Source organism: Trachypithecus francoisi, unplaced genomic scaffold (assembly GCF_009764315.1).
Source record: "Trachypithecus francoisi isolate TF-2019V2 unplaced genomic scaffold, Tfra_2.0 Lachesis_group3, whole genome shotgun sequence".
Classification (NCBI taxonomy): Eukaryota; Metazoa; Chordata; class Mammalia; order Primates; family Cercopithecidae; genus Trachypithecus; species Trachypithecus francoisi.
Window position 1 is genome coordinate 49,644,864 of NW_022681468.1, and position 12,195 is coordinate 49,657,058.

The 12,195-nt window shown below is 33.5% G+C and overlaps 1 protein-coding gene across 11 annotated transcripts in view; it reads right to left on the minus strand.

Moving 5' to 3' along the window:
• KTN1 (kinectin 1) overlaps positions 1-12,195 on the minus strand; it is a 110,253-nt gene that overhangs the window by 16,113 nt on the left and 81,945 nt on the right. For 6 of the 11 annotated variants that reach the window (XM_033187948.1, XM_033187945.1, XM_033187943.1 and 3 more), the window contains 8 exons: positions 10,752-10,838; positions 7,449-7,538; positions 4,033-4,113; positions 3,192-3,281; positions 2,969-3,061; positions 2,128-2,199; positions 1,817-1,900; positions 1,574-1,657 (listed from right to left, as the gene is read on the minus strand). In XM_033187948.1, coding sequence (XP_033043839.1) covers positions 1,574-1,657; positions 1,817-1,900; positions 2,128-2,199; positions 2,969-3,061; positions 3,192-3,281; positions 4,033-4,113; positions 7,449-7,538; positions 10,752-10,838 — 681 coding nt within the window. The remainder of the gene's footprint in view (positions 1-1,573; positions 1,658-1,816; positions 1,901-2,127; positions 2,200-2,968; positions 3,062-3,191; positions 3,282-4,032; positions 4,114-7,448; positions 7,539-10,751; positions 10,839-12,195) is intronic. The other 5 variants (XM_033187949.1, XM_033187946.1, XM_033187947.1 and 2 more) reach the window with 4 other exon arrangements.

The following is a 12,195-nucleotide window of genomic DNA, read 5'->3' on the forward strand; positions in this document are numbered from 1 at the left end:
AGCTAAAGAAACTACCATCAGAGTGAACAGGCAACCTACAGAATGGGAAAAAATTTTGCAACCTACTCATCTGACAAAGGGCTAATATCCAGAATCTACAAAGAACTCAAACAAATATACAAGAAAAAAACAAACAACCCCATCAAAAAGTGGGGAAAGGATATGAACAGACATTTCTCAAAAGAAGACATCCATACAGCCAACAGACACATGAAAAAATGCTCATCATCACTCGCCATCAGAGAAATGCAAATCAAAACTACAATGAGATACCATCTCACACCAGTTAGAATGGCAATCATTAAGAAGTCAGGAAACAACAGGTGTTGGAGAGGATGTGGAGAAATAGGAACACTTTTACACTGTTGGTGGGATTGTAAACTAGTTCAACCATTATGGAAAACAGTATGGCGATTCCTCAAGGATCTAGAACTAGATGTACCATATGACCCAGCCATCCCACTACTGGGTATATACCCAAAGGATTATAAATTACTCTACTACAAAGACACATGCACACGTATGTTTACTGCGGCACTATTCACAATAGCAAAGACTTGGAATCAACCCAAATGTCCATCTGTGACAGACTGGATTAAGAAAATGTGGCACATATACACCATGGAATACTATGCAGCCATAAAAAAGGATGAGTTTGCATCCTTTGTAGGGACATGGATGCAGCTGGAAACCATCATTCTTAGCAAACTATCACAAGAAGAGAAAACCAAACACCGCATGTTCTCACTCATAGGTGGGAACTGAACAATGAGATCACTTGGACTCGGGAAGGGGAACATCACACACTGGGGCCTATCATGGGGAGGGGGGAGGAGGGAGGGATTGCATTGGGGAGTTATACATGATATAAACGTCATGCACATGTACCCTAGAACTTAAAGTATAATAAAAAAAAAAAAAAAAAAAAAAAAAAACCTAGAAAAAAGAAAAAAAAAAAAAAAGAAAACTTAAGAATAGGAATACAGGGTACTATATGTTTTAAGACATTTAACTAACTTTATCTCAAAGTCTATGCTTTTAGGATTACCATGCTCTAAATAATATGTTGATAATAAAGACTTTTATGTTTTTAATATTATTTAAATATATAGAGAGACTAGGTTAAAATTAGAAACTGGATTACTGTCCTTGAATGAAGAATACGTGTCTTTGGCTTTCAATATAATCTTCTCCTGGTTAGAAAATAAAAGGCCCCATTAACTATGATAGTCTGAGAAGAAAATCTTTAACTCAGCCAACCTTTATTTCATTTCTTTATTCACAGAAAAGACTGCTGTTTGAGACAATAGGATTTATAAAACATGGAAAATTTTGAAGAAGAGCTGGAAGCCAAACATGCCATTGTTAGGAGCTAAGAAAAGAAGGATCATTGTAGGAGTCAAGAAATGAAAGATAATCTTAGGAATCATCGGAATATGAAGATTATCTTAGACTTACAAAAAGGCCAAGCTAAAGATGTTAGCAAAGAAAAAAAAGCTTTGATGGTTTCTCCACATGTCAACAAAGTGTTTTCAGTGCCTACTTGATACCCAGTGGAGGACAAGCGTCTTACCAAATTTAGCTCTTCATTCTGTCTTACTGCTTCAGAATATGAATCATCAAGTTTTTTCTGCAATTCAGTCAACAGATCTTTCAGCTGCAATGAAGTTTAGAGTTTAAGATTGATCTCCTTATGATAGCCCATGTTTTGTATGCTACTCGGAAGCTCTGCCACAAACAACTTATACTGAAATACCACTGTTATAAACTTAATCTGAATTGTGAAGCAAGTTTGAAAAGATTCTGTTGTAAGTACCTCTCTGACTTCTGTAACATAGGTAGATCGTTCCATCTCTGCCTTCTCTAGTTCCACTTCCAAATGTTCTCGTTCTCTTCTCAGCTAGCAATTCAACAAAGGAAAAGTTAACACACTTAAAATTTCCTTTCATAATATTTCCCCACAAGGCAAAGTTATGACACTTATGAATATAAAACTATATCAACTCAAACACTACCCAAGATATTAAGAGCATAACTATAAAGTAATCTTAAACCATACATCTTCAGACAACCATTAATGCTAAAGACAAATCTACAGGTTACAAGTAAAACAATCAAATAACATACATTTTCAATATCCTTATTTTCTCTTCTTAATCGCTCTAGCTCTTGTTCTGAAGACGTAAATGATGACTGCATCTGAAATGTGAAACAATTATATGGCCAAGGAAACCACCAAGGATGTAGCGGTTTGTAGTCTGTAGAATTCTGAATCAATTAAAAGACACTTCCAAGGTGTTGAAATGCATCTCATTTAAAATCTTACTGAATTTTAAAAGACCTTAAACATGAGAGTCACGTTGAACTTAATTTAAATTGTAGTCAAAACCTACTCCATTTGTATATTAGGCTCAGCGAAAAGTGATTAAGTTTTGATTAGTAGTAACTGATATTCAGCTGTATTTATTCTGCAAGTGCATTAAAGTAGAGTACTATCAGCAACTATAAATCCTGCACGTTGGTCCCAAAAAATAAGTGAGGAACAGATGGTACTCTTTATCACGCTGAAGTAAATGGGAGAAAAATTAAGGTTGCACAGTAACATGCAGGTCCCACGAATAGAAGAATGACTAACTTTTTCTTGAATTCTGTATTATGGGTTAAATACTTTAAAACTGATTTTGAACCCAGTATTCTTTACCTTATCACACAACAGTTCTATAACTAGCACTCTACATTCTATATGATTACCCTTTAGTCATACTTTAAAACCAGTGATTTTCAAACTTGGGTGGGCATTAGACTGTTCTGGAGGGCTCATGAAGACACAGACTGCTGCCACCCCACATACATGTTTTGGATTTGGTAGCTGGGTTGGGGCCCAAGAATGTGCATGGTGATGCTGATGCTGCTGGGGCAAGTCCCACACATTGAGAACCACTGCTCTAAGCTTTTCTTTTGTAAATACCTGTTTAATAGTCTTGTGTGATTCATCGACCTTAACTTTCCATTTATTTTCTTCTTGCTCAACACTTCTCTGTAGCTTCTGTAAAATTCCTTCCTACAGACAAAAGTATATTTGTTTTGAAAACTTCATGTTCTAATGCCAAGATAAAAACTATTTAACCCATGAAGGAAGAAGGTAATGATTTAAAGTAAAATAAAAATGTAGATTAAAAATCATTTCCTACTGTTTCTGCAAGGACGGATTTGTATTTTTCACACTCTAGCTGTAACAATGTGTGCATTTCATCAGCTTCTTTCAACTTGTGCTCTAGAACCTGCAAAGAATGAAATAAAGAAAACTTCCATAATTCTACCAGAAAGTTTTGTGCTTCAAGTTTGTTTTAGTACTTAATACTGTATTATGATAAATGATTTCAAAGTATTTCACAATGACACACTACATTTCGACCTAAGTAGCAATAAAGTTCATTCAATGACCCCTTTGGTCATTTTTATTAAACAATGCTATAATAAAAAGTCTTGGTACTAAAGTCTTTAGTCAGGTGGTAAGATCAAAGCAGACCCACATGTGAAGTACAGTCACAATGCCTATGCTACACACATGGGAAACAGGATTTTATTCATGCCACTTGAGATATAAGAAAACAATAATAATAAATCTCCCCAATTTCAGTAGCCAAGGATAAAAACCAATCCACTTTCTAAATACCTCTAATGATGTATTTGGGGATGCTTCAGCAAATCAGTGAGATTCTACCTATCTCGACTGATCTTTACTTTTTAAATCTAGGCTAAAAAGACAGTAAGAGATAAATATTCAATTTTAGAAACAATTAAAATACAGAATGAAAGGAATGGCAAACACTAGCTTTGTAAACAAATCAAATGCAAAGACGACCTACTGTATTTCAACTAAAATTTAAACAAAATGAAATCACCATCTTACACTATCTCAAAAGAGCCTTATTCGATTATCTTTTATCTTTTCCAAGCTCAAGAAGACAAAATCTTATTTGCTTCTTTTTTCTACGTTTAAATTACATACAGTTCATTTCTTGAACTAACCTTAACCTCCTCTGACCCTGAAGTTCCAGCCATACATTCTTTTGCCTTCTTTTCAAATCCATGCAACCATTCACTATAACTCTGTGGATGAGAAAAGTTAAAATCGTTAATTTTCAAAAACAAAAATCTAAATAAAACAGGTCCAACATTTAAAATAACCAAATTAGATAATTATAAAAGAAACCTACACAGACAAACAGGACACTGCTACAAATTTCAAAGAGGAAAGTAACTATTGCGTAAGTTGGACATAACCCACTTTTAAAAACAAGCACTAAAAACAGACCTACGTACCTACCATCAAAATAAAATATTATATACCTAACCAAGAATATTTTCAACTGAATTCTGCAGTTGCAGGTAGAAAAACCTGGGTTCAAATCTGGCCTCTACCACTTACTAGCACCAGGACAAATAATCTTTAAAACACAAAAAACCCAGAATAATTTTTCAAAACTGTTTCCAGATAAAACAGTTCTCAAAAATGAAGTATTTTGAGTTCATAAAGTGAAAGTTCAACTGAAGATGTTCCATTTGGAGGATTTCAAATTCTATGAAAATGCTCCAAGGACTCTAAAAATATTTCAAATTAGGAAATATTAAGTATTTTAAAAATCCTAATGAGAAGTGATATGCATACACATTTACTTATTTAAGTCCAACAAAAACTCAATTTGTGCTGACAGGTTAGCTGATGTAAATATGCATATATTACAATTTTGGCATTTACTCTACATTTTAGAATAAATTACTCTAAATTATTGATGCTTATCTGAATTTTACACTTTGATAAAGAGTATCTGTGTGTCAGATACTTTAAATCAAATTTCCTCTTATTCCTTAAGTCTTTGGATTAAATTTAAGATAAAAAACTCATGAAATTTTTATTAACTGCTATAATATAAACTGTTACATATGCAGCTGAATCAGGATTCTCTGCAAACTATCAAATAACAAAAAACAATTAGATGCTGAGTCACTCCATAGTACAATACCTTTAATAATATCAAATTAGTTTTAAAACACTATTTAACATTCTCACAACATAAATCTGAACCAAGACTAAATGTACACTATCAGAATCCTACTTAACAGTTTCAACTATTGGTACCCAACATAAATTAAAGTAAGTTAAAAAACTAGTTTCGTTGCTTCAAGTTTGTAAATATCCCTCTAGGTCATATAATTTAGATCTCTCCTATGCTGACTGCTCAGCAAAACAACAAAACAGTAAAAAATTTATATATTTTTATATCTACTGATTATCTTGACTTATCCTAATGTTAATGAAGCCTATTGCTTTATTATTTTATAAGGTAAATAGCTTATTGTCCTTCATATCTTTACAAACCTAAAATGCCAGAGTCTAATGTTAGCACATAGAAAGTTTAGTACATTTCCTGTAGACTATATGCAGAAATATTCAACTTTTAACAAGTATATGAACAAAAGCCAAACAATATCATCCATATCTTATGATGACTTATAAATATTTATAGTGTCAAAAAGATTTGGTTACTGACAGTGGATGATATTGCTGTTAAAAAAGAAAATTTTTAATGTTGGTGACCTTATACAATCTTTGAAGAACAGAAATTATCAATCATTAGTTCTCTTGGCTCATAAACTACTGCCAAAAAATACATCCCCCAATAGTATTTCCATAAATAAAATATAAAGTAGAAACAAAAACGGGTTATGCCACAAAGAAAAAAAAATAAATATATTAATAATAACCCTTTCTCTTAGGTTCGATTTAACAACAGCACTAGAACTGATAGCGTATCTATACATTTACTCGGTGCTAGATATTTCATCAGTTCAACTCAAAAGTTGTAGAGATCTCCTAAACTGATCAAATCTGAACATATCCTCGATAGTTACAATGGAAACAAAGGAGTTTTCTCTCCTTACTTGAAATAAATGTAGGCTATACTTAACTCAGACTACAAATAGAACAAGCCATTAAGTTTACTTACCCCACCCCTAGCACCCACAGAGCTCCTTGGAGAAATAGTTGATTCTATGTTTGGGGCAGGAAATGTATATGATAAATCAGGAGCACCTTATCATACCACAAAGCATAGAAGCTATCAAAGTTTAGCAGCATTGTGTCAAAACGACTTGGTAACCAACCTAAATAAGTTCCAATGGGCCAAAGGAAGACAAGCAGACATTACGAATCTCCTGATGAAAGTGCACACCACTGCCTATGAAGTGGTCTTGCGCCTACTCTACCCTACCAAATACTGAGCCTTAATGTGACCAGGAATCAGATTCCTGATTACAGATTTGACACATAAAAGATACATAAAGGAAAGAGGAACATGCTAACACCACAGGGAACGCAGTCAACTAAATCCAAACTGTGGGAAACTTCATAGGAAACCACTAAGTCTTTTGTTTTTTTTTTAAAGGAGGTGGGGTGTTGCTGAGAAAGAGTGGGGGAACCCGTGGATTAAAAAATATCTAAGAGATGTCTTATTTGGATCCTGATTAAAACAAACTACAATAAGTTATTATTTAATAAAATTGACAACTTATATGGCAACTGGAGAAATGCATACTATACAAAATTAAGAATGTATTTTGAAGTGTAATATGATACTTTTTAAAAACAAATGCTTATGTTTTAGAAATGTGTACTGAAATATTTACGGATGAAACGCTCTGATGTTTGAGCTCCTTCAAAATAATCTAGGGAGTACAGGGTGGGAGGTAAAACACGATTGCTTATATGCATGCCATGCACTGGTAAGTGCCATGGAGAGATGTTGGGTACATCGGGCCTCATTATGCTTGTCTCTCTACTGTTGAACAGTTTTCCATTAAAAAAAAAAGACCCTACACTCTATTTTAGGAAACTCACATGCACATTCACTGACTTTCTCTGCCCTCAAATAATTATTGTTAATTCTCTGAACAAACAAGAACATGTACTACCTCAAATAAACCAAGTTGTTCTATATTATCTGTAAGATTTCTGCTTGAAGAAGGTAATAGATGACCAAAAATCTTGAGTTTTAAAATGTAAAGAGCCTGGTTCATAGTATCAAGTACATTAAGGAAGTGTTCCTAAAACTAAGAAGCAATCACTTAAAATTAAGTTTTAAATAAAGCCATTAAGAATGTTACCATATTGGTTTTATTAGCATTAAAAAACACTTCTTTCCCAAATGATGTTTTTAATCCTCTAAATAATGTCTCATAAAATGTTATAGAAACAAAAGTATCAGGTAAATAAAAATCAGTTTTGAATCAAGTTATTAATCTTTACTGAAAAGCACCAGCTTAATAATGGGAAAGATCAAGGAATCAGCACTCTACTGAAACCAAGTGGAGTGCAAATGATGTTGCTTATTCATAACTTTCCTGAATAATGTCATCATGTTAAAAAAATAATAAATTAGTCTTACCAAATTAGAAGGGACAGACACCTTTGGAAATAATTTTTTGAGAACTTCTTTAGCCTCCAACTCAACAGCTTCCACCTGTTGTTGTCTTTCCTAAAGCAGAAGATGAACCAAATCAAACTCACAAGATCACAGAATTTTTTTAAAAACAGAAAAGAAAAAACTATGGTGTCTTAAATTCTACAGGAAGAGAAAGTTAAAAAAAAAAAATTTTAATACTGATAAATGTTAAAATTTCCCACTTTAAGATATTAAAATGCTCCCATAAGAAAAAATCTGCAAAATCTCTAAAGCATCCTAAATATCAAATAATGCCTTAGCAGTATCTGACAATATGGACATTTTCCTTGGCATTTAGAAATCAAGTGATTTGCCTGTCCAGGAACACTTCAAAAATAGACACACAAAAAACATTTCTTATAGCTAAAACTTCATAAACTACCTATAGCAGAAAATACACATTGGAGGAACACAACTGAGGTTTATTGGCTGGTATATCTCTATTAAAAAAATGCATCACTTATGGACCATATAATGTCATGGCATTAAAATGGTAACTTCCTTATTTCCAACTTCAAGGTCATGTGAAGTATTTATGCTAAACAAGGAGGACCATCAAAATCTGATGGATGATATAAATGGGAAAAAGAACAAGGAGCAACTGATGGCATATTACTTCACTAATGCCACACATCATAAAAACTAGTTCTGACACTTGTATATGGACCCTGCTACAAATTTACAAATATTACAAATGTGTAAGTCTAAATTTGCTGATATTAAATCCAAGTCTAATGGATATCAATTATAACTCAAAACCATGGTTTGTCAAAATTAGGGTAATGACTTATCACACACCAAAAAAAAAAAAATCTAACATTCAAACTACCTCCACGAGATTTAAAAAACAAAACAAAGACCCCTATAAAAATGCACATCTAAACCAAGCCAAGAAAATCATCTAAAAACAACAGTCACAAAGTTCAACAGGTGACAAGAAGGCAAGCAAGCTAGAAACATCTCAACCATATCTTTCCCCCAACATTTAGATGTGAAATTTGAAATCTATCACTGATTCAAGGTCTACACACTTCAATTTTAGAAAATCTAATCACATGAAAATTTACACAATAAACAGCTGCAGATTTTGCCATTTTCCATACACACAAAAAGCTGTTAATTAAAGATCAGCAGATTTTTACAATAGGTGTTTTCATAAGGTGTTTTCAATAATTCAACGAAGTCCACTAATTTTCAGGAATACACCTAACTACATAAAATAAGGAAAATAATTAATGCTACTTCAAGGACATTAAGAGGTAATTCTTATCATTTGACCAAAGCAGTAATCTTTAAAGAAAACCGGTTAGGAAAAGAAACACTGAGGAACAGCTTTTTGAAAACTTCCAAGGAAAAAAACAGACTAAAAGAACAAAGTGTCTAACATAACCAAGAGCCACAAACACGGGAAGTTACTTTTATTTGGTATCAACAATTTTATCTAAGAAGTTTTCATCTGATATAGTAGTTTGGTTATTGATAGCAATTTCCATTCCACTTTAACATCCGGAAAAGATCTAATATTGAAACTGAACTATAATTTGCATACCATCTTTAAGTGAAATGTATTCAAGTTTTTTTCAGTAGCTCCTCAAGAGTATTTAGCCTTTAAAAATAATCCTGTAAAGACAGCATATATCATCCTCTTTACATTTTAGGTAAGCTGACCGTAACTTATTTCTAGTTAAAATACTGAAAGTGTTTCACATAGTTCCTTCTCATCATAACATAATTTACAGCACTGGGTCAATCAATATCCCTTTCACCTATGCTATCTAAGGACTGTCTAAATTCCATTGAAATATAGAAGACTTTCTATTCTATTCTCTGCAGATCCTTAGCTATGCAAGAAGGCATCATGCACAAAAATTCTAGCTTTCTTTTAGAATCATAAAATGCAAAAATGCCTATGGCAAGTAGCATGTAACTTCTTGTAGGAATGGCATGATGAGCACCCAGATACCCAGTCTCACTAACAAAATAAAACCAAAAAGGTGGCTCTTAACCGTCAAAAACAAAGTAATAGAAACAACCAGAAACCACACTAAAACCCTCACTGCTGACAGAAATGACTGTACAATTGCAACCACTCCCAATGAAATAATGAAATGTCCCAATAAAACGTCCTATCTGACCTAGATTTTCCTACTCTGTGGTCCCATATACCTCCCAGCTATCTCGAATTTAACCTTTACTGAAAATTATGGCTAGATGAATAGGGATATAGTTAAACACAAATCCACTAAGCTATAGCAAACATAACTATAAACGTATACTTGCTTAAAAAAAAAAAACCACAGAACTATTTTATACTTAAAAATCCCTTCAGGTGTCACTAAGACTTATATTAAAGATTCAATAGAGTACCATGGCACACAAAATATTTTCACAGTGCTAAAATAAGTCATGTAGGTTCCTTCACTGACCTATCTGCAAAATTCAATACCCCTGTTTCACATTTATTTTTGGCAGGAATTTTCAAAATACTTGACTGGACTGGCAGATTCAAGTTTCTCAATCTTTAAAAACAACCTCTCTATGACAATTCATTAGAAATCTTCACACCTAATGGTACAACTTGAGCTCAAGGAGAATGTCCTCCATTGTTCTGAAGACAAAGGGGGCTATGTATTTCAGGAGTACTTCACATACTCTGGTCAAGAGAATTATCCCTTGACAGTAATATTTCATCTAAACATGCCACATACGTCATTGCTATCCAGTAATATATGAAGTTTCAGTCCACCACCTCTAAGGAGTCATTCCCAGCAACATACCGAAAGTTGATGCCTTTCCTGCATTTAAGACTTTTAACATTTTTCTACCTTATCTGTGGCATCTTGGTGTGCCCTCCAAAACACCTAGTGTATGGCACATCCTACATATTCAAATGTGTTCGTTAATTCACCTAGATTTCTTTGGTTCAAAGTTTTCATGAAAGTTATCTTAACCAACCCAAAAGGCGCATATTGTCTGACAAGAGGTTAACATCAGTCTTCTGAGACTCTTCAGCTTAAAGTTGTGCTCAACAAAGCCCAAACAATCAGGTAATCACAACAAATCAGCATGCCCAAAATTAAAGCTTCAAGGAGTAGATGAAAAAAGCAGAGATGATAGAGATGATAAATGTGGACAAGGAGATTTTATATTTAAATTGCAGTAAAAGTAAATGCTTTAGTCTGATTTTAAGACAAGCTGCAGATTTTCTCTGTTCAGTGGATTGTTTCTAGGAGTTAGCATTACAACCTTGGAAGTCTTGTTCACTTTGTCCTGCAGCATTTTTTCAGTTGATGCCAATGCTTCCATTGCTTCCCAGTTTTTCTCCCGAAGGTCCTAATCATTTTTAGAAAGAATGATTTCAGTTTATCCATCATTGAAAGATTTTTGCTTTTTTACTTCATCAGTATTTTGCACTGCATTTAAATGCTGGTTACTGCAAAATTATTTCAATGGGAAAATATGCATATTAGCAAAAAAATAAAAAGCAATGTTTAGAAGTTTGAATGAGAAAATAAAGACGCCCACTTTCCATGTTTTAGTATATATACCAAATAGGCCAGCTTTTAAAATAACTACTATGCACATGTGACAAAGAAGAAAGCATTCAAAAGTAAAGACACAAACCAAGAATACATACATGATTTCAGGTACATTGAATATTAGAAGATTAAAGACAGAGCAAATATAGAAGGATTACAAAAAGCTTTTCATGTGATGTTTAAACAAGGCCCAATAACACTCATAGGACTTTCCACTGCAGTGTAACATTTTTTTCTCTATGTTTTAATACAATTAACATGTTTCAAATCTACCTAGGAATCCCATAGTAACCCACTGTGTTCTATGTCTTTCTTGGCATGGCCTAACATTCATGCCACAAAACAATCTTACATGAATTGTATGAGCTAGTTGATCAAAGCAAAGGGGAAGGCTGGAAGGCTATAAAATAGATTCTCTTGGAGGAGACAGAGGTTATTAAAAATAGAGAGATCTGGATTTTAACAGCATTTCATTCACAAATATAAATATAATCTTCTATATTTCAGTCTTTTTTCCAGAATGAGAAATCTAAACAGATAAAAACCAACAACAAAAAATAAAAAGCCAATAATCACCATTCATTACTTAATATATGCCAACCACTCTATTTGGCAGTTCACAAATTCTCATCGTTACAACAACCGCATGAAGTATGTATTCCCATTCTATAGATAGGGAAACCACAGCTCAAGTAAGTTAGGAAATTGAGCCAAGTACACAGAGAAAATGAAGTGGCAGAACTAAAAGGAAAGACTGACACTGCTATCTGCTGGCCTCCAGTGTCCTGACTCTTTTCACAAGGGTTCACAATGTCTCCAGCGCTGCTGCTGCTGATGCTGCTGCTGCCACATTACCATGCCCTCCTTATCTCAGAATCCCAATAATAAAACACAGTTAAGATGTTAGCAGTATATTGGCAAGTTCACCTCAAGTTTTGTGGCTAAGCAATGCTGTTAGTACTGTTATACCAACACACAAGCGGCAATTCATGTACCTAATTTTGACAAACTCAGGGGTACAAGAAAATGTCAACTTGTTAAATTAACAATTTAATGCAAACTTTGAAAAACAGAAAACACACATCCATTTACTAGCAATACTCCCTTAGATTTCAGTAACAGTTTACCCTTGCTCAAGTGTTAGCAATCAC